At 62.2% G+C, this 23590-nt stretch overlaps 2 protein-coding genes and 1 long non-coding RNA gene across 6 annotated transcripts; 1 reads left to right on the forward strand and 2 right to left on the reverse strand.

The window, feature by feature from the left end:
* Window positions 1-1814: 1814 nt before the first annotated feature.
* Window positions 1815-3201, reverse strand: SOX18 (SRY-box transcription factor 18). Its single transcript, XM_028095685.2, has 2 exons — window positions 2844-3201; window positions 1815-2658 (listed from the first exon to the last, which is right to left on the reverse strand). Exons 1-2 carry the CDS (start codon window positions 3199-3201, stop codon window positions 1853-1855), a joined length of 1164 nt encoding a protein of 387 aa, XP_027951486.1. The 3' UTR covers window positions 1815-1852.
* Window positions 3202-12409: 9208 nt separating this feature from the next.
* Window positions 12410-23343, reverse strand: LOC148163622 (uncharacterized). Its single transcript, XR_015769054.1, has 3 exons — window positions 21043-23343; window positions 15624-19083; window positions 12410-15238 (listed from the first exon to the last, which is right to left on the reverse strand). It is a non-coding gene; the product is annotated as an uncharacterized LOC148163622 (long non-coding RNA).
* Window positions 15027-23280, forward strand: TCEA2 (transcription elongation factor A2). Of its 4 annotated transcripts, none has more exons than XM_028095718.2 (10): window positions 15027-15268; window positions 18355-18417; window positions 18747-18852; window positions 19892-19982; window positions 21080-21210; window positions 21425-21481; window positions 21882-22036; window positions 22109-22252; window positions 22794-22865; window positions 23061-23280. In XM_028095718.2, exons 1-10 carry the CDS (start codon window positions 15197-15199, stop codon window positions 23067-23069), a joined length of 900 nt encoding a protein of 299 aa, XP_027951519.2. In that variant the 5' UTR covers window positions 15027-15196; the 3' UTR covers window positions 23070-23280. The 4 variants fall into 4 exon arrangements, with proteins under 4 accessions (XP_027951519.2, XP_027951521.2, XP_027951518.2 ...); XM_028095717.2 differs by having other exon boundaries at window positions 15031-15268; window positions 22106-22252; XM_028095722.2 differs by lacking the exon at window positions 15027-15268 and adding an exon at window positions 16905-16966 and having other exon boundaries at window positions 22106-22252.
* Window positions 23344-23590: the final 247 nt, after the last annotated feature.

A 23590-nucleotide genomic window follows, 5' to 3' on the forward strand; every position in this document is an offset into this window, starting at 1 on the left:
CTCAAGGGTCATGCACATTTCTCTCCATGCATGAGCCCAGGACTCAGGCTCCGGGGCCTCAGAGCACCACCCCCCAAGCCCATGACAGATGTGGCTGGAGCGGACCACCCTTTCCCCTTTGTGCCCTGGTGTCCCTGCCGTGCACCATACTTGTCACGCACACTCGGAAGGAGCAGACGGTGTCCTTGGGGTCCTGTGGCTCTTTCTGTGCCCCCACCACCCACTCACGAGTGGGGGGTTCATCTCCTGCCCTCTTCAGATTGTCTGTTTCTGCTCTTTTATGTCTCTGTCTTTGGGTTTTCTGGACCTGGCTGCTGATGGGGCGGGGTTAGGGGGCGCAGGGACACCACCCCACTCTGCCGGCCGCCGTGTGGAGCTCCTGCCAGTCAACACAGAGGTGACGTCACTGCCTCTGAGAGGCAGGATACCTGGAAAAACAGCCCCACAGCCTGTTCACCGCCCCCCTGCCCTCCAACCGCTGGGTGGACACACGCACATCCAGCCGCAGACTCACAGGACAACTGTGTGCACGCAGACACGGAGTGTCACGCGGTCACCCTCATGGGTGCTCCCATGGTCACATGGTCGCAGCATCACACCCACGCTCGGAGCCCCCGTGCACACACGCCTGGATGTGCTGGCTCACCTGCTCTCATGGAGCACAGACAGCCCCTGCAGAACCACGCGCCTCACGCAAACACGGGACACTGAGCTGTGAGAGCCTTTTCCACATCAGGGTGTCAGAGATCAGCTCCCCAGTGGGGGGCAGGGGACCAAGGAATATGGGCTGCTGCAAGTGGGGAAGGGCTAGCGTGAAGAGTCCTGAGCCTCCCTGCTCAGGTCACTGACCTTCTGTCACTGGGCAGAGCCTGGACAGGTCATTGTGGGAAGAGCATTGCTGTCACGGTACTGCCCCTTCTGGGGACTCTGGTTTAAAAATGACAGACGGGGCACCAGGGTGCCATTGTCTGTTAGAGGTGTCAACCTTTGCCACCCTCCTTTGGAGAGGAGGACAGCCCTGAGCCGTAGTCCCTGGGCTTGAAGGAGGTTTTAGTTATGTATTTATTTTTTATTTTATGTATGTATTTATTCATTTAGAAGAAATTTTTAAAAAGGAGATGAGGATGAGGAAACCTGGGTGGGGGGGTGGGGGGATTGCTGATCCCTATTAGGCTTCAGTTAAAATGGGGGTTGGGACAGGAGGGGAATGGAAGGCTGGGAGGGTGGGGAGCGCCCACACCTCATGCCTCCCCCCAACTCTGCTGCGTAGCCTGGAAGGATGGAGAAGTGGGTGCTTCGGGGCCCAAGCGGGGAGGAGGGGGCTCTCTGGGGGAAAGGCACGTCCAGGGTCATTGGTGTACCGGTCCCCCTTCCCCCAACGACCACAGACTCGGGTGTTCAGAGGAAAGAGCGAGTCACTTTATTGTGGCCTCGCCTGGCCCAGGGGCGACCCAGCTCCTGCTTCTCCTTTAAAGCAAACAAACAGTGGTAGTCTTCATATTTAAAAAGCCTTGCTACATTGGTGCTTTTGGTCACTGAAACCCCTTGGAAGAAAAAGTTTAATTAAAAATTAAATACGTTGTATTATGTATATAAAAAAAGGCAAAGTAAAAAATACAGCCTGGTTCTAGAAAATACACTGCAAGAAAAGAATTAGACGCTTCAAAAACTTAACCCTGGCGGGGCCAGCCAACAGGCCCTAGGCCTGGGCTTCCTGGAAAAGCCCCAGCACACGTGGGAACCGCCCTTGCAGGGAGACCTAGGCCTGCCTGCGGGAGAGAGACAGAGCAGGAGTGCACAGCAATCCAGTTGCGCTTAGCTGCGGGAGCAAGCCCCGGGCCCCGCCGGCCGCCTAGCCGGAGATGCACGCGCTGTAGTAGACCGCGCTGCTGGCGTCGGACAGCGCGGCTATCAGGCTGCTCTCCTCCGGGCAGGACATGGCGCGCGGGCCCAGCTTGGCCAGCGCCACGTGGTACGGGAGCCCCGCGGCGTCGGGCCGAGTCCGGCTGCAGTTGAGGTACTGGTCGAACTCGGTGAGGTCCACGTCGGCCCACAGGTCGGCGGCGGGCCCCAGCGTCTCGGCGCCCTCGGGCGGGGGCGCCTCGGGCGGTGGCGACAGCGGGCCGGGGTACGGGCCCGGTCCGGGCGCGCCCAGGGCGCCATAGTAGAGGCCGGAGAGCGGCGCGGCGGTAGCGGGCGCGGTCCTGAGCGCCTCGGCCAAGGGCGCACCGTAGCAGCCACCGGGGTCCCGGGGCAACTCGGAGGGGGCGTAGGGCGCGCGGAAGGCTCGCAGCGCGCAGTCCTCGGGCACCGCGGGTGGCGGGAAGAAGGCGGCCTCGCCGGGCTCCAGGCCGTCCAGCGGCGAGCGCTCGGGCGTGGGCAGCCCCAGGCCGTCGAACTCGGCGCCCAGCGGGGGCAGCTCGCGGAAGGCACGCGCCGGACCAGGCGCCGCGGAGAAGGGCTCGGGTGGCGGCGGCGGGGGCGCCAGGCCCGGGAGCAGGAGGCCGGGCTCCAGCCGCCGGGCCTTGCGCGCCTGCTTCTTGCGGCGCGGCCGGTACTTGTAGTTGGGGTGGTCTCGCAGGTGCTGCACCCGCAGCCGTTCCGCCTCCTCCACGAAGGGCCGCTTCTCCGCCGTGCTCAGCTCCTTCCACGCCTTGCCTGCAGGGCGGTGCGCGCGGGTCAGTGGGCTGCCGTCGGGCCGGCGGCCTGCCGGGCCCTGCGTGTGCCCTGGGCGCGCGGCGAGGGTGGGGCGCGGCCCCCGCCCGCCCTGGCCCACCCCTGCGCTAGGTCCCTCCTCCCCCGACCGCTCAGCTCACCCTTCCCCGCCCGCCCGTGCCCCTCACCCAGCATCTTGCTGAGCACCGCGTTGTGGAGGTCCGGGTTCTGCTGCGCCAGCCGCTTGCGCTCGTCCTTCGCCCACACCATGAAGGCATTCATGGGCCGCCGGATGCGCGACTCGTCGGCCGCCTGGCGCTCCCCGCGGCCGGCCGGGCTGAGGCCATAGCGCCCCGGCTCGGGGCTTCGCGTCGGGCTGCGCTGCGGGCTGGGCGGCGAGGCGGGGGCGGCGGGCGCTGCGAGGGCAGCGGGGGCGGCGGGGAGGCCGCGCGGCTCAGCGGCGGCCCCGGGTCCCGGGGCCCATGCACAGTCGCGGCGGGCTGGCGGGTCGTCCTGTGCGCCGTAGCCGGGCGGCGATCTCTGCATTCCAGCTGGGCGCGGCCTGGTCGGAACGGAGCGCGGGAGCGCGGAGGGTGGATAGCAGGCACCTCGGGGTCGGGCGCGGAGGTTAGGGCGGACGGCGGCGGAGACGGCGGTGGCCTCGAGCCGGGTGGGCGCCCAGATATAGCGGCGCGGGGCCAATAGGCGGCGGGGCGGGCGGGGCGGGGCGGGCTGGGGCCGGCCCCCTCCCCGGGGGCTCCCTTTCTTCTCGGGCCCGCCGGATTCCACCGCAGCCTCCTCCGCGCAGCTGCCCCCGCACCCTCTCTGAAGGAAGGACCCCCTCCCCCCCCACCCCGAGTGGGAATGGGCCGCTGATGTGGGCTGGAGCTTGGAAGGGGGCATCCTCATGGGGGCTGTCAGACTTTCAGAGATGAGCTGCCGTCCCCACCCACGGAGTCAGACCCCCGGACGGTAATTAGGGGAGGGTGGCTGCCCCCTCACGAAATTACATTGGGAGGAGAGGGGCATATTTTAATCCATGTTCTTGGGAGGCTTCCCAAGAAGCCTTCTTGGGGTTTAGCTCAAAAGGACAGGGCACTTTGGAAAAAGCGCCTTGTATCTTGGGGGAGCGTGTTCTGGATAACCGCAGGGCATCATGTCCCCAACCCTCCACACACATGTGGAATTTTCACCACTGGGGGCTTCGAGCCCGTGTCTGTCCATGGGGTTCAAGAAGTCGGACTTCGTGTTCCCTGCATGGCTCCCGAGCCCACTCCCAACAGGGCAAACCTCAGCGTTGGTTGCCCTGGACCCATACCAGAGTGAAGGGAGACCAGAGAGTAGAGGAACCTCCAGAGAAGGTGCAGAGCCCCAGGCCTTGTTCCCCCTCTCCGGGGCCCGTTGGGGTCAGGGGCTGGGGCCAGCAGTAACTGGCTGCCCTGCCCAGCTCAGGCCACTGCTACCACAATAGAGTGAAGCCGGATCCAGGGTTGGGGCAGGTGGAGGGGAAAGGGGGGCCCCTCCCCTGGGCCAAGAAGTCTGGGAGGGTTTCCAGAGGAGCTTCCAGCCTCCTGGAAGTCCGGGAGGGGACCTGGGCTCCAGAAACTGAGGGGTCTGAGGGGTGTCCCCCAGGACTGTTTCCCTACCGTCCAGCTGAGGACGGTTCTCTTGGGGTTGGGATGAGTGTGCTCAGCAGCTCTGGGGTGGGACCTGAGTTTTCCCTCCTGTACATCCATTTATATAGCCTGGAAGCTGTGCAGCCCTCCTTCCCACCAACACCGCAAGTGCTGGGAGCTCCATGGTGCATGACCGCAGGCGTCAGTGACCCTGGGCTTGTGTGGCTAGAGGCCCTTAGTTCCCTGGCCCTTGTCGTGCTGCTCAGCCACAAAGTCAGTGCTTAGGAATGGGGTGGGTCCTCCAGCCCCCCCGACTGGCCCCCCCGTGGCCCTCCTGGTTTGAGGAAAGGCAGGCACCCCCACAGGGGTCCCTCAACCTGAGGGCTGTTGGGTGTCCATCCCCTCTCTCCATGGGGTTCTGTCATGTAGGGTCTTGTCCATCGGCTGGGGGAGTAAAGCCCTGAGTGTCCCAGACTGGTTTCCAGATTCCCCAGGCCCCACAGCTTCGTTCACGACGTGGAGCCTGTGCTGGTGCACTCAAGGCACCAGGAAGCGGATTCTCTGGGTCTAGAGGGAAGATTAGCTTTTCCTGGGAGGCAGCAAGAATGGGGGGCCCTGGGGTGGGCAGGTGCACAGTCCTCTCCCAGTCTGACCAGTGTTAGTGGGTGGACTGGGCACCCGGCAGGGGGTGGGGGGAGAGATGTGTGAGGAAGACTCTAGGTTGGAAGAATGAGTCCAAGGAGCCAGCCCCTGGTAGAGACCACCTTTACCCTTCTAGGTGTGGACTGGGGTTACCAGTCCTGCTGGTTTAGCCTGGGCAGTAGCTGGTCTGGGATGATGGTCACTTGGGAAGGAGACCGAGAGGGTGGTCCGTTGCAGCCTCTCCCCTCATTAGGATGGATGTTCGGATCCTGTAGAGGCCCTGCCTGGCCCTCTGCAGCTCCTGACAGCCCAGAGTTGACCAGGCGGCTCCAAATGCGGTTGTGGGCATCATCGGCATTACCTCACCACTACACTGCCCCCTCCCCCAGGAGCGCCGCCTCGCCTGGCACCAGCCAACAACCCTCCCTCGTGGCAGAGCTGGGCTACTCAGGTGTCCAGCTGTCATGTCCTGTGGGCTGAGGCTGGTCAGGGCAAGAGGAGAGCCTCCTGGGGTGCCCCTGCCTCTTTGGAGTCAGGCTGTCCCTCCTGTGTGTGTGCTGCCTGGTACGGGTCAGGATGGTGGCTCTGGCCCACTGTCCAGATGGGAAGACGGTGGGGGTGGGGACTGCAGTCGGGGTGGCCCTGACCTCAGAGGCACAGGGCTGGGGGACTCCCCAGGGCTCTACAAGGGCTGGTGTGGGTGTGGTCAGCTGTGCTGGGGGGAGGGGCATCAGATGTGTGTGTCTGTGTGTTTGTGTGTGGTCTGTGGGGTCTGTGTGACGGGGAAGGTCTGTGTCTGCCTGCATGAGGGGTGAGGTAGACTCTGGCTTTGGAGTCGGCCCGAGGCCTTTGGAGCCAGGCAGAGGCTGGACTCTGCCATGAGATGGGGTCCCACGGGGTGTAGAATGGGGGTCCTGCCCAGTGAAGTCCTCACCCTCAACACCCACCAAGGGAGGGGTCCGCAAGAGCACACTCCAGCCAAAGTGGGGGGTGGTTTGTGAGCCTGGGGCATTCCTGTGTCTCCAGAACCCGCCTCTGGCTGGCCTGGCCCAGACTGGCTACTGCCCACCCTCATGGGGTCCCTGTGTGCAGCCCCCAAGTCCCCAGACAGAAAGGTGGAGCAGAGGGGCAAGCTTTCTCTGCAAGTGTGGGGCTGGCCTGTGTTGAGTGGACACTGCCCTCCCTGGCCTCCACCCACTCCCTTGCTCAGCTAGGACCAGACCCCCAGGCTCTGGGTGAAGCCTGCAAAGGATGCTGGGCAGTCCCCCTCGGTGGCTCTGGGTGGGGGGTTGGCTGGGCTCTGGGAGTGGCAGACCTCCCAGGCGCTGCCCGGGGCACAGACCTCACAGGCTCCCACCCACCCGGCCCTGGCTGCTGCAGGAGCAGGAGGCTGGGACCAATTACTGAATCCCTTGGGGCCGGACCCTCCTTCTCCTGGAGGGTGGGGGTGGGGTCCCCGTCAGACACAGGTCCAGGTGGAGGGGAGTCTTCTGTCTCCTGAGACCTTGGCTTTGGAGTCAGGCTGCTCAGTTCAGATCCCACCTCAGGGTCCTTGAGACCAGGGCTCTGGGCCTGGCCCTTGTCCCAGGGCTCCTCCTTCAGAGCCCCCCGCAAGGGCTAGGGCAGGGGGCGGGGAAGGCAAGGTACAGGGTACAGGTCACCCCCGACCTCTGTCCAGGGGTCAGGGCTTCTGAGGAAGATGCCCAATAGCCTAGAAGTATACACGTGCGTGTCCCTCCCCGAGTGAGGGGCCTGGTCCAGGTGGACGCTGGGACTCGCGCTGCTCCCTGGGCCTTCTTGCTCTCAGCCCCAGGATGCTAGGCCTGATGTGCACAGAGCACTGGACTTCCAGAAGGGAAGAGGTGGGTGGGGTGGGCATGAGGGAGCTCACCGGCTGCAGCCGTCACAGGGGTCGGGTTTGGCGTCAGTGGACCTGAGTCGCGGGCCGAGCCAGGTGTTTTGGGGACTAGGGTGTCAGTAGCCTTGTGGTGGGTGTCAGACTGGCTGAGGGTCTTGAGCAGAGGGGGTGGGTGTGGTGCTGTCACTGTGGGCATTTTGGGTGTGTGACGAGGACGGGGGCCAGCAGGACTGAACAGGTGGGGGGCACAGGGCCTTGTGGGTGTGAGGAGGGTGATAGAGGAGGCTTCGGAGCACTCTGTGATGTTCCAGGTGTCGAGGCTGTTGCAGAGGCTGGGGTGTTGCTCTAGCTGAGTTGGGGTGCTGGGCTCTGTGAACCCTGGGGCGGAGTGGTGTGGCCTTGTGTGTCCTGGGGGTTTCTGCGAGCTGTGTGGGCCCCACTCAGGCTCAGCAGGGGCTCCATGGGAACCAGGCTCTAGGTTTCCGTGGCAACAGCAGGGAGGAGCCAGGAAACGCCGGCTCAGGAAGGAAGGCCACAGCTGTGAGGAGGGAGCCGAGGGCCAGCCTGGCTGAGCAGGCGCCAGACACTCTGTCTGTCCAGTCGTCCGGCGGGCCGGGCCTGGAGCTCCTGCCCCCAGCTTTGCCCCCACCCCCCGCCCCGCATGCCACCCAGTCCGGGCTCGGGGCAGCTGCTGCCATGGCTGTCTTTACTCAAACCAGGGTGTCCTGGGTCTGGGTCTGCAGGTGTCCCAGTCCTACAGGAGTTGTGCCCTGCTCCCCTCAGGGGCTCTTGGAGGAGCGGAGGTGGGGCTGTCTGGGTGTCCTGGGCAGTGCCCACCCTGACCTCCCTGCCTGGGCTGGCCTGGCCTCTCTCTCTCCTGCCAGGCTCTGGTGACAGTCCTCAGCTGCCCTGGGAATGGAGCAGAGAAGGGGCAGAGCCCCAGTGGGCCCTGCAGCTGTATGTTTCTTTTCTGCTGCTGCCCTAGCTTTGTGACAAGTGGCTTTGATGGCCCAACCAGCTGGGACTGCCAAATGGGCTGGGGGGGCAGGCTTGTGTTCCTGGGGACCACCCATCCCTTCTCACTCAGGGGCAGGAATCATTCGCTCATGCCTTCATTCGTTTGTTATTGAGTGCCTGCTATGAACTCAGCTCTGTTCTAGGAGACAGTGAACAAAACAGACCCAAGCCCTTGCCTGGGGAGGGGGTTCCTGTTCTAGGGGAGAGGGACAGACAATCAAGAGATCCACAAACAAGGCAGAATGTGGGGCGCCAGGCTGTGGTGCGTGCTCTGGAGAATGGTGCTGCCGGCTGTGGAGTCCAGGGTGCTCATGGCCTGTCACTTCATGAGGTGACTTTGGAGCCAACCCCAGCAGGGAACATGGAAGAGAGACGAGGGGATATCTGGAGAGCCTTGTTCACAGTGGGAGCAGCACAGGCAAAGGCCCTGGGGCAGGGAGTTGAGCTGATATGTGGGAAGAGCAGGGAGTGCAGAAGGGAGTGGGCAGGGAGCTGTGTAAGGGCCGGGAGGGTCTCCTTTTTTTCTCTGAAGGAGGGTTGGTGACTTAGGAGGGTTTTGAGCAGAGGAGGGTGTGATGTGACTTAGCTTTCCACAGCCTCAGCTTAGCTGCTGTGTGGAGATGGGCCTGGGCAGCTCAGGAAGGATGGACTCACCACCAGGAAAGAAGGGGAGGGGGTCCGCTCCTGGAGTGGGCCTGGCTTCTCAGCTGAAAGCTGCCTCCCTGAGGAGTTTCCAGGAGGGCAGCGGGGTTGGTGTGCCTGGACCCCTGGGAGATGCTACCTCAGGGACCCCTGGGTTTGGTGCCCTGGGAGTCAGACCTCCTCCTTTCACCCATAACCCTTGACACTGCCCCCCCCCCCCCCCCCGCCCAGGGCCCCTGGGGATGGGGAGGGTGGAGTGGCCGCCAGGCTGGCTGGCAGGGCAGGGAGGGCTGCCTTTCTGGGAATTGTGTGAGGGAAGCACATTGTTCAAGCCTGGAGCAGGCCGCCAGGGCTGCTGCTGGCCTCTGGGGGATGCCTCCTGCCTCCCCCAAGTGCTGCCTCTGGGGAAGGGAGCTGGGCTGGGGACTTTCCTAAAGATGTTACCCTGGGTGGACAGCTCTTCCCATTCTGCAGACTGAGAGGCTGAGGCCCAGAGAAAGGGCTGCTGCAGTGGCAGAGCCAAGATATCTGAGAGCACATGGGACAGGGGACTGTTGCTGGATCTCAGTCCCCGGTCGCTGCCCTGCCCGACTTAAGATGCCAGGATCTGAGGGACGCCTCAGTGGGATTGGCTGGGGTCACAGCTCTACACAACCCCCATGGTGGGCTGGAGGGTCTGGTGGACGAGGTGCAGAGACAGCTGGGTGCCCAGGCCAGGGGAGAGCTGCCTAAAGGTGGCAGGGGATGGGTGGGGGCTTCTGGGGCCACGGGAAGTGAGGTGGGGCTCCATGTGAGCGCGGCAGCACAGGCCTTCCCACTGAGGCCTCTGCCTCCGCCAGAAAGGAAGCACGGATGCGACCTGCTTGGGTCACGGCCGGCTTTGGGCGGGCAGGGGGCGGGGGACACAAATAGAAAAATAAATGGCCTGAGCTTCCGACGTTTCCGGGCTGAAGATGGGGGAGGGCCTCCGGGCCAAAGGTGTGGTCCGGCCTATGTGTCCTGGACCTTGGGGGGTCGCTGGGGTGTCCCCAGGTCCCTCTCAGGGCAGAACTCCCAGGACAGGGCCGGGCTTCCCACAGAGGAGGCTCCTGAGGGCAGGCCTGCGTGTTTCTCTTCTGTGGGGCCTGCCCCATGGGACCGTCATGGGCCCTGAGGGAGGGCCCCTGGCAGCGGGCCTGTGGAGTGTCCAGGAGGGCATTCTGGAGAAGCGCAGGTGCGGTGGGTCTGGGGGGGTAAGCACTCTGTCTCCCATCCCTTGGGGGCTCCTTCTTTGCTCCTTGCTGATCCCTCTTCACCTCTGACCTCCAGTCAGGAGCCCCTGGACCTCCACCCACACATCTACATTTTCATGGCTCAGTCTCCCAACCCAGCGAGGCCCTGCCTCGACTCCCACCACGTTGTCAGGTCCACCTGGCTCTCAGCTCTCTGTCCCCCCGCCCTTCCTGGGCCCATCTCAGCAGGAGAGGCTGGGGGTCCTCAGGGGAGGGCCCCGTCTGGTTCTAGGAGGGTCTGTGTGTCAGGCCTTCAGCCCAACGCAGCAGGGGAGGTCAGTCCGGAGCCGGCCCTCCCTGGGCGTGTGGGCGGGGCCTGTCTTTGGGGCTCCCTTGCTGGGCGGTGGCTGGTAAGTGTGGGTCCCTTCCTGCCCACCCCCGTGTGCTATTGTTTCTTCCTTCCTTCATGAGACACATATTTACTGAGCAACTCTTAGGTGTCCTGGGCTAGGGATGGGGCAGAGGGTGGGTGGAAGGCCTTGTTTTCCCGGCTGAGCGGTCCCTGGGAGACAGACACCTCATGGACAGTCCCAGGTGGCTCTGAGTGTCTGTGCATGAGGACCTCAGGTATGGCATTGAACACACATGTGAGCAACTTTGTGTCCCCTGTGACTTGGGTTGCTTGTGGGTAGCAAAGAGAAATGAAATTCTTCATTTGCAGAGGGGTCAGGGTAAGGTCTGGAAGGCTGCAGCCCTGGGGAGTGCCCTAGTGGGGTACAGCCAGATTTACATAAATCCCCTCCAGGAGAACCCCCACGGTCCTGATGCTACCCTCTGGGGGCAGTGTTCTGAGGGTACCGGATGGTCTGGGGGCCCAGGCAGCTTCTTGGAGGAGGACGTTCCCAAGGTTGGGTAGGGTCTATGAGGGGTCTGGGGTGGGCTGTGAACGTGCTGAGCAAGGTTCCAAGGGTCATGAACTCACGAGGGCCCCCAGACCAGGGACTTTGAAAGTGGAATACTGACTTTTGGGATTGGTGGGTGCTGCCCCAGCTTTAGCCCTGCTGAGGGTGGGAGCCCCCACAGCCCCCACAGATGAGGCCCTCTCTGCCCTACTCTGGCAGCTTCACAGCTGTGGCCAGAATGGACTGCACCTCCCCCAGCGGAGGGCAGCGGACACCTGGCTGGCCAGCTGGTCTGTGGCTCCCTCCTGCCACCTAGAGGCCACTGCTCATCATGGACCACACAGGCCCCGCCGCAGGATCACCCTGTCTGGATCCTGGGCTTCCCATTCATGCTGCGTGGGGCCATACCCCTTCCATGCAGGACTGGACCTGCCAGAGTTCAGGGTTCCTGTCACAGGGGAACAGCTGTGGCCTCCAGGTCTCCAGCTCGGAAGTACCCTGCCTCCTCTGCCACCTGCGCCCACCTGTTCCGTCTACTCCCTCTTCCCCATCACCTGCCCTGCCCTGGGCTGGGCTCCTGGGATGGCCTCTGCAGCCGTACAGCCCAGCCCTCTGCTGGGCATTCCTCTTGCAGGGAGCCCCCACCTCCTGGCTGTCATCCTTCAGGGGCCCCAGTGTCTTGGTCTCCATTCATCTGCAACCTCAGTGGGCCTCAATCAAGATCCACCAAGACATGCCAGGCTCCTTACAAGCTGTCCTGTGGCTTATCGCTGGAGCCTCTGGAGGTGGAGACCATCTAGTTTCTTATGGAGGAGAAAGGGTCCAAGGAAGGCAGGCCAGGATTTCCATTATGGCGGTGTAGAGGAAGGGCCCTAGTTCTCAGCCAACAGCTCCTCCTCTCCTCCGTGTCCTTACCTTGGTGCCACATAATGGGGCAGTGCAGAAAGTAAAGCTCATAGGGTTACAAAGGAAACCAGTTACAGTGAAACACAGTTATCAAAATATTTCCTAAAATATGTGATATAGAAAAACAAAAAAGTGTGATATAGAAACCTAAGCACTTTTTTAAAATAAAGATTTTATTTTGAGAGAGAGAGAGCACATGCAGGAGGTGGGGAGAGGGAGAAGGAGGCTGAGCAGGGAGCCCGATGTGGGACTTGATCCCAGGACCCCGGGCTCATGACCTGAGCCGAAGGCAGACGCTTCACCGACTGAGTCCCCCGGGCGCCCCAGTCTAAGCCCTTCTTTCTTGCTGCAGACTCCAGCAGCAGTGAGCGCCCAGAGCATCAGCAGGACAGCCATGGCGGGAAGTGGCTCTAGTCTGTGCTATGGTCGGTCCTGGCACTGCTGCGAGATGCGGGTCATTGCTTCAAAACCAAAGGAACAACTGTATGCGTCCACCAGAGGGCAGCGGGAAGGGCATGAACATTCCTCCCCGCTTGGTTTCTTTTCTGACGGGCTGTGCGTCCCTGACCCCCAGCTTGAGCCCCGGGGTCCTGTTCTCCCTCCCACCCCACCCAGTGCCCCTGCTCAGCAGCCAGACTTGTCCTGTCTCCCCCATCCCCCAGTCTCTATCCTGCCACTGCCTCTGCCCCTCTCAGCAGCTTGGATAAGATCACAGGGGCTGGGTACAAACTCCAGACCACCAACCACCTCCCAGTCCTGGGACACCGTCTGCACACTTGGGAGCACAGCCCCCCAGCTTCCTGAGCCCCTGCCCTCCTCTGGGTGCCCATTGCTCGGGATCCACCCTGGCTGGCCAGGGTTCTGTGCCTCTGTACCCTATGGACTGGGGACAAAGACCTCAAAGCCCACCCATGGAGTATAAGAGGCAAGGGTCTTTTTTTTAAAGATTTTATTTATTTATTTGACAGAGAGAGAGTGTGCACAAGCAGGGGAGGTTACAGAGGGAGAGGGAGAAGCAGGCTTCCCGCCGAGCAGGGAGCTCGATGCGGGGCTCGATCCCAAGACCCTGGGATCATGACCTGAGCCGAAGGCAGACGCTTCACCGACTGAGCCACCCAGGCGCCCCTAAGAGTCTTCATTCTTAACCAGCTCCCTTAGTTATACTTTAGTCACATCTTTGTGGCTTAAACCATTCAACCAGCCCCACACTGAGAGGCATTCCTTACACTGAGTTCCTTGCACAGAGAGGCATTCCTTACACTGAGTTCCTTGCACAGATGGTGGGACAGTCCCTCATCAGCAGGTCTTCCCAAGCAGGGTCAAGAGTGAACCCCCACTGGTTTTCCAGGGTGTCTGCCTGCCTGCTCTCCTCCCCAGCACCTGGTGCCCATCTGTCTCGTGGAGAAATCAGATGGAGACTGACCCTGAAGCTGGGCCTTGACAGTGCCCTGCCCCAGGGGGCTGTGCTGATGGCCCAGACCCTACCCCAACTGATGCCTTGGCCAAGGTCAGGTGTCTGGCACAAATCTTCACAACCAGGTGATGCTTCTGAGAGGCCTGTCCTGATCTCCTCATTCTTTTTTTTTTTTTTTTTTTAAGATTTTATTTATTTATTTGACAGAGAGAGACACAGCGAGAGAGGGAACACAAGCAGGGGGAGTGGGAGAGGGAGAAGCAGGCTTCCCGCGGAGCAGGGAGCCCGATGCGGGGCTTGATCCCAGGACCCCGGGATCATGACCTGAGCCGAAGGCAGACGCTTAACGACTGAGCCACCCAGGCACCCCTCTCCTTTCTGATTCTACTCTTAGGGACCCAAAGCTGTTTTGAGTTCTCTTGGACATAGATCTGCCTGCTCCAGAGGGTAGAGGCTGAGGGCTATGCTGCCCTCCCTCCCCTGTGGCCCAGGCTTTGTCAGAAGCCATGGCTGAGCTCAGCCTCCCGGGATGCCCAGTTGTGGTGGCTGGAGGTCTTCAGCACAATGGTGAGTTTGCTTCAGGAAATCCTCGAAGCGGCTTCCCCGTCTGTCTCAGAGGCCTGGCCGGGCGGCCTCCGTGGACAAGTGCCTGTGGGCGACGGGGGTCAGCGTGAATCTCTGGGGTTCCTGCTGGTGCCTGTTGTACAGCAGCCCAGCCAGCTTCTGGTTCTCACCAGTCACTGCTTGCCCAGAGCAGGGCTGAAGGCTGTGTCTCCAGCTTCCCAGTGTCCTTGGTGTGGCCAGACCCTCAGAGGCTTACACATGTCCAGACCAGGGGATTCTGGCCATCTAAGGACTTGCTTGGTTGGGATGGGTCAGAGCTATGGCCCCAGCTCAGAGCCGGTCTGGAAGTGAGGTGATGTGTTCACCACCACAGGGCCTCTGTCCTGGAAAACCTTTGCTCCCTCTAAGGAACTCTATGCTTTTTCCTTATGATTACTAAGGAATCTCATAAGTAACCATGTTTTCCTTTTCACTTTGGCTGCTGGGAAGCTCAATCATATCTAATTAATTCCACTGAGAGTCCAAGGCCTGGTCAGCTGGAGTCGTCTGGTCGTCCCATCTGCCACCCGGTCTCACAGTTACTTGGCCTGAATTTCAGTGACTGTGGGGTGGGGCCCACAGCACTACAGACATCAATTCCCTGGCTTGTACCCTCCCCCAGAATTGTGCCCTGTCCAGCAAACCACCCAGCATCGCATCACTGAGGACGTGGCAGACATCTGGAGGGGATGCTCGCTCTGCCCCTCTGTAGCCCTCTACCGGCCAGGACCATCCCTCCAACTGAATGCAGTCTGGCCATTCCCAGGGACCTCCAGCAGCAAAGGTGACAACTGAATTGCTGATGCTTGTGCCCTGACCTGTTCTCAGTGCATGAAGTTTATCAACTGACGACACCCCGAAAGGAGCCCTGTGAGGCAGACAATATTAACATCTCCATTTCACAGATGGGGACACCGAGGCACAGAGTGGTCAGTGATTTATCTGAAGTGCAGAGCCGGGGATTCACAGCCGGCAGCTGACTCCGGAGGCAGGGCCTTGCCCACGCAGCCTCTCCCAGTCCCAGGCATCTTCCGACCCTCGCATCTGGCCACAGCTCCCTCCCACCTCCAGGCGCCACGCACCAGGGCTCAGAGGCCAGGATTCAGGCCAGAGTGCGCAGGGGGTCCGCGCAGGCTCGCGGGGTGGGGTCGGGAGTCCTCCCGCGGGTCCGGCTGTCCTGGGACAGCGGAAGGTGGAAGAAGAAGGCTCCAAGCGGGTGGAGACAGGAGACGAACTCGAACGTGCCTCTATGGGTCCTACATAGTCGGACCACCTGCCGCTCCGGGGCGGAGGGTCGGGAAAGGCACAAACCTGGGGTCGCGTCCGGACCGGCACGTACGTTCTGGTCCCGCGCTACCGCAGCGCCCTCCGCCGGCTAACCGGCTCGCGCGGGGGCTTGTGGGACTGCGAGTCTTTCGGCCCAGTCGGCCTCCGGCGAGGGCCCGCGTCAGGACTACACTCCCCAGGAAGCCATGCAAATCTGCGTGTCTTCTGGGGGTTGTGGTCCAGGGCGGGGCGAGTGCGCGCGAGGTGGGCGGCCGTGGGAACTACATGTCCCACGATGCAGCGCGGCGACCGCGGGGGCCGGGGGTTTGAACGGAGGGTCTCCCGCCCGCGGTAGGGCTGCGTCGGCTGTGACGGGTGCGGGCGACGGCGACGACCGGGGCAGGGGTCCAGGCCCGGAGGCTGAGGCTGGCGCGGCGGGCGCTGGGGGCCCTGCCCCCGAGGCGATGATGGGCAAGGAAGAGGAGATTGCGCGGATCGCCCGGAGGCTGGACAAGATGGTGACCAAGAAGAGCGCGGTGAGGGGCGCGGGCCGCCAGGACCCCGGGACCCCCGCCCCGCCGACCCCCGCCGAGCCTGCCGAGCCCCCTTCAGGGTCGGGGAGACCACCCGAAGGGCAGGACGAGACCCCGCCCCAGCAGAGACTCCCGGGACGTGGGGAGACCCCCGTCGGTGGCCGAGACCCCTGCCCTGGGCCAGCCCTGCCCTTCACTCCCGCACCCACGGCAGAGGCCGCAGTCGGGCCTGGACCCGGTCCGGGGAGCCGCCCTCTCTGGACTCAGACCCCAGCTACCAGGCCGAGACCCCGCAGACCTGAGATCCGTCTCCTTCCTTGCCCCCTAACTCCAGACTACCCCCCGCCCCCAACCCTACCGGAGCCCGGCCGGCGGAAGCTTTCCTCGGTCCCGCCCTCCAGGCCTTGCTGGAGCCCCAGCCTGTTCAGACGTTTCGTACTGGCTGCCCCGCCCCCCGTGTCTTCCTCCTTCTCAGCCTGGGCATCCTCACAATTCACCCCCACCCCCAGGACTCTCCGCAGAGCCCCAAGCCCGGCTCAGAGCCCTCTGTCCCACCCTAAGGCTCCCTCATCCTTTCTCAGCCTTGAGGAGTTTGGAGTGTGAGACTGGACCCCCTTTCCCTCCCGGAGCTACAGCGCTTCCCTTGCCTCTGGTCCGCCTGGGGCTGTGGCCCCCATCAGCCCCCCTTCACAAGCAGGCCAGAGGCCTTTCCTGGTTTAGAGGCCCCCTTTTTTTCCCCTGTATCTGTCCCTGCCCTACAAGAACCAGGTTTCCCTAATAAATTCTTTCCCTTCCGTAGCCAGCACTCAGCCAGCAGCAACTGGGGAGTGGGTAGATACATAGAGACCCTTGGGATAGAGCCCTGGGAGGTCCGGTGAGCCTGGCCTGGGAGTGCCTTGGTGATAGAGCCCCTGCCCAGCTGTGCTCACTGTGGTGCCTGGCCCGTGTTGTCCTGTGGCCAGTGAGTGTTTGGAGGAGGCTGTGCTGTGGTATCTAAGAGGAACCCGGTAGGTGGGGTTCCAATCTCAGCCCCTTTTCAGCTTTGAGATTCAGACAACCTGCATAGCCTCACATAGAAGCATCCTCGGTGGGTGGTACCTGCCTTTAGGATGTTGGCAGGGGTCCTGGCTGGCTCCCGGAGATGCTCAATAAACACAACCTGCTCTCCCCCACAGACTGTGAGCAACTAGTTAGGGTGGTGGAGGAGGCTCAGTCATGGGCTTGAGATCCCTGGGCAGCCACTCCAGGACTGTCGGCTCTCTCAGGTGCTGTGGGTGGTTTTTTGGGTTAAGCAGGCTTGTCCTGGGTCCCTGTTGACCAGGTTCTGGACAGGGTTCTACGCTGGGGCCTAAAAGGGGGCTGTCTCCCAGTCATTCATCCAGCAAGCAGCAGCCCCCTACACACACACACACACACACACACACACACTGTTCACACACACATTGTTCACACACACTTCACACTGTTCACACACTTCACATACACATTGTTCACACACACTTCACACTGTTCACACTTCACACACACACTGTTCACACACACTTCACACACACACACACACACACACACACTGAGTTCATACCCTCGGGGGACCGTGGGCAGCACAGAGCAAGGGTGTGGGAACAACCTAGAGCTGTTTCCAGAGATGACCAGAGAAAGAAGCTGCTTCCTCTCTTGAAGGAGACAAAGAACACCACCCAGGTGGGGTCAGAGATGGGTCCTAGAACCCACGGAGGGCTGGGTGGGCCAGGTGGAGCTAGGGGAGGGTGTGTCCAGGTGGAAGCACAGCAGAGCATGAGGAGGGGGCATTGACCACCCTCTGGACCAGGAACGTGCCTAGGCGTTTGAGGGTACTGTGGCATGGGCAGTGAGGGCTGGCAGTGGTTCCAGTGCCTGGGAGGCCTCTTTGGGGATTTGGGACCCATGATTGGGAAGTCAGGAATTGGGTTTCTGCCTCTGGTCTGGAGCCACAGAAAACTGATCAGTGAGTGGCACTGTGTCTTTGGCTCTGACAACCATCTTTTTTCCCTGCAGAGGTCATTTCAGGGCTGGACTCTGCCCAGCCTGAGGGGCAGAGCCTGCTGGGGGTGATGTGGAGGGGGCTGCAGAGCATAGATGTCACTCAGATTGGGGGGTGGGGTGGGGGGTGGGGCAGGGCCAGGCCTGGGCTTCAAGACACGAAGGTCTCACAACCTTGAGTGTCTGGGTCAGGTTACTTCTGCCCCCTTCATGTCAAGGGGAAGACCCACATGTTAAAACACCAGTGTGTTAAAAAGGGAAGCATCTGTGGAAGAAAGCAAAGCAGGGGAGGAGGTTGGAGGTGTTGTGTGTTGCATGGGGTGTGGTCACAGTTTTAAGTAGGAGGGGCCTTGCCAAGAAGGTGTCCTTTGAATAAAAGGGTACAAATCTGTAGGTATTTGGGAGGTATTTCTGGCAGTGGGGGCAGCAGGTGCAAAAGTCGTGGGGCAAGCAACTTGGCACACTTGAGGAACCTTAAGCTGAGCCTGGAGTGGAGAGAGCAGCCCATTTGTGAATGGCCTTGGTGTGAGGGAGGGCTTTGAAGAAACAGATGGGGGTGGGAGGGGGCAAGGTGGGGAAGGTGGCTGGCCTGAGGATTAAGGCAAGGCCTAGAGGGATTGATGAAGGGTGGGGCCATGGGACTTGAATCTGGGTGTGGGTATGGGTGTGATGGGAGTAGAGTGTTTGGCCTCTGCAGGGGACACTGATCTTGCTCGGGTTGACCCCTCTTGGCTGGTGGGTGAGCCACTTCAAGGAGAAGCTGCCCAGCCCACCGCAAGGGATATGAGACTGGACAGGGGAGTGAGTACCCCTGGGGCCACACCTTCACCTGGGTGCGGCCCTCCTGCTGGGGAGGGGCTGCAGTCCTTGGAGCTGTTTCCTGCAACCATGGTTTGGTCAGTGACCCAAAACACGGGTTGAGTTTGCCAAGCCCGCTTTCCTTCTCATTCTGGCCCTCCCTGGGCATGTGGCCCCAGGTGGATCTCCGAATTGTTATTCCTTGTGCCCCCCTCTTGCATTGTCCACCAAGACCTCGAAGTCATTTATGAAGGTCCCCCTTCTCCTTCCAGGAGGGAGCCATGGACCTGCTGCGGGAGCTGAAGGCCATGCCTGTCACGCTGCACCTGCTGCAGGTAGGGCCCTGTGTGCCTCCTGCCTGGGACAGCTCCTGGGCACCTGGCAGGGCTTCCTGGCCCCTTCCCCGGGGCCTTGGTTAGCACAAATGTCTGTCCCAGAGGAGACCGTCCCTGCTTCTGTCTGTTGCTCAGGAAGACAAAGGGGCATCTACGGAAAACCCACCCTGTTTCTCGCTGAGGATCCTGGGTTCCACATGGGACAGTAGCCCTCGGAAAGGGTATCCACCTCACAAGCTGGTCCCCAGCCCCTGCCCCGTGGGAGCCTCGGAGGGCCTGTGAGGAGGGTCTGATTGCCGTCCCCCCAGCCCAGGCTGCTTGCCTTACAGTCTACACGGGTCGGCATGTCTGTCAACGCCCTGCGGAAGCAGAGCTCGGATGAGGAGGTCATCGCGCTGGCCAAGTCTCTCATCAAGTCCTGGAAGAAGCTCCTGGGTGCGGGTCAGGTGGCGCGGGCTGGGAGCTGGGGCCCCTCGCTGGTCAGCACTGGGTAGGGTGCTGGCAGTGCTGTCCCTGAGCCCGGGCCTGCTGGGAGTGGGGTTGTTCCAGACCTGGTCCAGGAAGGCGCGGGGCTGGGACGACAGGGGATCCATCGAGAGTAAGGAGAAAAGACCGCTGAAGGCAGTAGCAGGACTGCACTGAGGGTGGCCGGGGACCTGGAGGGACCTGGCACAGGTGGGGAGATCATACAGAGAGAGGGGTCAGCGCAGCTAGAGGGCAGGGAGCCGGAGGAGATGCTGGGAGGCCAGGGAGCGGAGAGGGGAAGGAGGCACAGGCACTCAGACGGGACAGGGGGGCAGTGGGTTCGCAGGGATGCCCACCTTGGGACCCTGAGGCCCCCCTCCCTTCCCAGCCTTTCCTGGGCTCTGTCCAAACCCTTGCAAACTAGAGCTTTTGTCCTGGGTCTCTCTAGTCCCGCGTGGCCGTCAGCCTACGCGTTGGACAAGTGTGTTTATTCTGGTGTGTGGGGGATGCTTCTCATCCTGTGGGATGGTCCCCAGCACAGGCTCGGGTTTCAGGAGCCTTGTGGGGGATGTGCTCAGTGGTCGGTGGTTTGCTGTGACCCCCAAGGCCCAGCTGGGGAATGACCACACCTGGTCTTCATCCAAGCTCAAACACTTCATCTGGGGGGGCTGTCACTCAGGGGGCTCCGTGCTGAAGGGTCACTTTGGGCAGATGGCTGTCCTTTCTGCCAGGATGGCGGACCCCAGAGAGGCCTCACAGGTGGCCTGTTTGAGGGGGTAGGAAAGGAGTGTGGGGGCTGTCTTAGGACCTTCTGAGGAGGGAGGATAGAGGGCCCCAGGTATGGAAGGCTCAGCAGCTAGGGTCCTGGCTGGGGTTAGGGTGGGCGGGTTAGGGCTGGTGGTTTGACTAAGGCTGTGCCTTGGTGGTGATCTGCTCCCCTCCCTGGCCTGGCCCTGCCCTCTGGTTCTGCTTCCCCCTGGCCAACCTCTGCCTTTCATGGTACCTGCAGATGCTTCAGATGCCAAAGCCAGGGAGCAAAGGAGGGGCGGGCCTCTGCCCACATCGTCCTCGAAGGAGGCCCCCGAGGCCAAGGATCCCAGGTGGTGCATCTGGAATACTGGTGCTTGTGCCACCCCCCCCCCCCCAATCCGTCCCTCCTGCTCAGCAGATGAAAGTGCAGGTTTCCCTGTGCCCTGGGGCTGCTGAACACATCAGCCCTTCCAGTTCCTTGGAAGGGACTTTCCCCGGGGAGCCCTGCCTGGCCTGGTGGGCCTCTTGCTGCTCGCTTCTCTTCCAGAGCTCCTCTGGACCCTGTGTTTTTCCAGCCCCAACCATATGCAGGGTGGGGCTGTGTCCACCCTGCTGCACAGAGAGCCATGTGGGAGCCCTCTGCTGCCGTCCCCCAGCTCCACATCCGTGTCCTGGGGTCTGGTTCGCACTGGCCAGCTCTGGTTGAGCAGACCCCTTATCCCAGGGTCCCACTGCTGCTGAACCCTTTTCCTCTTGGGTGCCCCAGGCTGCGGCATGACGTGAGTTCTGGGGGTGCTGAGGCCTCACTGCTGCGGCCCCAGGGAGGGCAGTCTTGGAGACTGGGGGTCCTCATGGGGACAGGCTGTGGCCCATAGGCTGCTTTGCCTTTGACCCCACTGGGCAGAGGTGGTGGGAGGCCAGCAAAGGCTGATCTCTCAATTCAGTGTGGTTGTGCAGGGCTATGGGTTCATCTACCCGTCGGCACCTGTTGCTCCCTCCAGGAAGCCCCCCGCTCCCCCTAACTTATGTGGGGGTCACGAGATGCAGGGGTGTGAGGGGAGGGCTGGGTAGATGCAGCTTTGTCGTCAGGCAGCTTGTGGGGAGTGCCCAGTCTTTAAAGGGGCATCTGTGCTGGATGGGGCGACTCCCAACACTATCTGCCTCTCCCTGAAATGGCAGCTGGTATTGAGCCGTGTGGCCCGGTGTTCTGGCCTCCCGGAGGGCAGGGACCCTTACAGGAGATGCTGCCCCCATAGTGCCCTCCTCTGGGCAGAACGCCCCACCCGGTGGGCTTTACTGCCTCTGGCCAACTGGGCAGACCCCGAGGGCATGCTGGGCTGGACTGCGGGGGCAGGCCCATGGGCTGCTGTGAAGGTAGAAGAGACAGGATTTGGGGCATTGTGGTTGTACCGTTGGCTTTTCTGGGGACCCGTGTGTCTTTCTCCAGCCGCAAGAGGCCAGAGCTGCCCAGGATGCCATCGGCCCCAAGGATCACCACGTTTCCCCCGGTGCCGGTCACCTGCGATGCTGTGCGTAGCAAGTGCCGCGAGATGCTGACCGCCGCCCTGCAGACAGACCGTGAGTGCCCCAGTGTGCACCCTGAGTCCTGGGGTGGCCTGAGTTCAGAGGGTCCTCAGGGACAGCCTTCTCCCCTAGCCCGTTGCAGCGGACCCCGGGTGGGGGGCAGGGGGCCTTGGGGTCACCAGAGCACCTGGGTCCTGGGCTTCGGAGCTGGGCAGGCTGGAAGTGGGGGGCAGCTAGTGGGGTGGCTAGCCAGGGCTGCCTCTTGCAGATGATCACATGGCCGTTGGTGCAGACTGCGAGGGCCTGTCAGCCCAGATTGAGGAATATATCCTTTATGTGGGGCTTTGGGATCTGGGGTTTCTGGTGGAGTCATGAGGACAGCCAGGCCTGGCTTCCCCTGGTGGCCACGGCCCCAGCGCCCTCGCCAGGCGGTTGGTTGGTGGACCAGGAGGGCCCTCCCTGGACCTGCTGAGGGACTGATTCTGCCTGCTGGTGGGGCCTGGGTCACCGGGGCTTTGAACCTGCAGCTGGGCCTCAGCCACGGGTGGGTCCGGTGGGGGCCCCCCGCAGCTGCCCCTCCACTTGCTGCAGGCGTGGGTGGGCAGACGGAGTTGCTGGGCTCCCCTTCCCCCCATGTGGCCCTCGCTGGCCTCCCTCGGCTGGCCCCATGGGGTGGGTGGAAGGCAGCAGCACTGGCCTCTGGATAGGTCCTTAAACACTTGCACGCATCTTCCGGGACGTGGGGAACACGGACATGAAGTACAAAAACCGTGTGAGGAGCCGCATCTCCAACCTCAAGGACGCTAAGAACCCCGACCTGCGACGGAACGTACTGTGTGGCGCCATAACACCCCAGCAGATCGCTGTGATGACATCGGAGGTGAGTCCTGCTGGAGGGGCGTGGGGACCGCCCCTGTGCACAGTGGTAAGTACATGGCTCCTTGCCCAGGAGATGGCCAGTGATGAGCTGAAGGAGATCCGGAAGGCAATGACCAAGGAGGCCATCCGAGAGCACCAGATGGCCCGCACGGGGGGCACACAGACGGACCTGTTCACCTGCGGGAAATGCAGGAGGAAGAACTGCACCTACACGCAGGTGCGCCCCGGCCACCTGACCTAACGCTCCCCGGAGCCTGTGCCTGCCCCCAGGGCTCCTTGGACGCACACACTGTGGAGGGCACCTTTGGAGCCTCCTCCGTTGGCCCAGCACCCGTGGGCCCCAGTGAGCAGCATCTCGGGGTGGTTTGCTCTGGGCACTAAAATGGGGGGCCTGGCCTCCCCCAGCATGGAGGGGCCCCAGGAATGTTGCTACTGGCTGGTGGGTGGGTGTGCTGCGCAGCCTGGCAGTGGCCACAGGACGACGCTCAGACCCATGGAGGTGGGCGCTGATGTGGACCTCAAGATATGCCAGGGGTCCCTGGTAAGGTCCCTGGTAAGGGACAAGGGTTGGAGTCACTGGGCAGCCTCAGTGGGGTCCCCCAGAGGGGCCGAGGGGCTGCAATGCCAGCGCTACCCGAAGGGATGGGTAGCCTCCCCTCGCTGTGACTCCAGGGAAGACCTGCATCTCGGGGCCTCCTGCTCCAGGTGACTGAGTCCTGGGGCTGGGGCAGCCCCTCTCACCACAGCCCTCCCCGCAGGTGCAGACCCGCAGCTCTGATGAGCCCATGACCACCTTTGTTGTCTGCAATGAGTGTGGAAATCGCTGGAAGGTAGGTGGGCAGGCCTTCTCGGGAGGTGGGTGTGTCCAGCCTGTGTGGGACCCGTGTTACATGAAATGGGGGACAGACATGCCCGGCTGGCCTCCTGGGGCTTCAGAGCAGGGGGGTGGAGACCCCAGCCCTGCCTCTCGCCCTGCGGGGGTCCTGGGATCCATGTGGCTGATGCCTCTCATCCGTCTGCTGCAGTTCTGCTGAGCCCTCCTTGAGACGCGTGTGAAGCCTTGGGCTGCAGCCAGCACATTGCCACAGCCTTCCCTGCGTCCTGTCGACAGACAGACACTGCTTCTTGAGACCTACCCTGTGCCCCCCTGAACTCCCCAGGGGGCTGTGCATCCTGCTCCCCCATCATGCCTGCAGTACACCTTTCTTCCTTTCTCCCCAAATTATTAAATGTTTCTTTTTGCCATTGTGCAGTTTCTGGCCCTTGGTTCTGGCGGACCATGCACAGTCTTGGGCTGTGAGCTGGGTCTCCTGCCCACCCCCCCCCCCCCCCCCCCCCGCACCACGGGGGATGACGACCCTCCTCCTTGGGATCAGGTGATACTTAGGTTTGGCCCTGATGGAACAGAGATGGAGGGAAGAGCCCGTGGTCCCTCAGAACACTGGGGGCGGACTCTGCCTGTGTGTGCCCATGGAGGAGGGGCAGGTCCTGGGGGTACACGGCGTGGGTGTGGGCATGCACAGACATGGGATCAGGTGGGAGGGGGCCTTAGGCA

This window comes from Eumetopias jubatus, unplaced genomic scaffold (assembly GCF_037043125.1).
Source record: "Eumetopias jubatus isolate StellerSeaLion01/CBP00866 unplaced genomic scaffold, mEumJub1_p1.0 scaffold_9, whole genome shotgun sequence".
In the NCBI taxonomy this organism is placed as follows: Eukaryota; Metazoa; Chordata; class Mammalia; order Carnivora; family Otariidae; genus Eumetopias; species Eumetopias jubatus.

What these genes read in the sequence shown, in the direction of transcription:
- SOX18 (XM_028095685.2), bottom strand. Translation starts at nt 3,201, where the DNA reads ATGCAGAGATCGCCGCCCGGCTACGGCGCACAGGACGACCCGCCAGCC. An exon ending in GGTGCTCAGCAAGATGCTGG is followed by an intron (nt 2,659 to 2,843) that starts GTGAGGGGCACG and finishes ACCGCCCTGCAG; the next exon opens with GCAAGGCGTGGAAGGAGCTG.
- TCEA2 (XM_028095717.2), top strand. Translation starts at nt 15,197, where the DNA reads ATGATGGGCAAGGAAGAGGAGATTGCGCGGATCGCCCGGAGGCTGGAC. An exon ending in GTCCTGGAAGAAGCTCCTGG is followed by an intron (nt 18,853 to 19,891) that starts GTGCGGGTCAGG and finishes TGGTACCTGCAG; the next exon opens with ATGCTTCAGATGCCAAAGCC. An exon ending in TCGCTGTGATGACATCGGAG is followed by an intron (nt 22,037 to 22,105) that starts GTGAGTCCTGCT and finishes CTCCTTGCCCAG; the next exon opens with GAGATGGCCAGTGATGAGCT.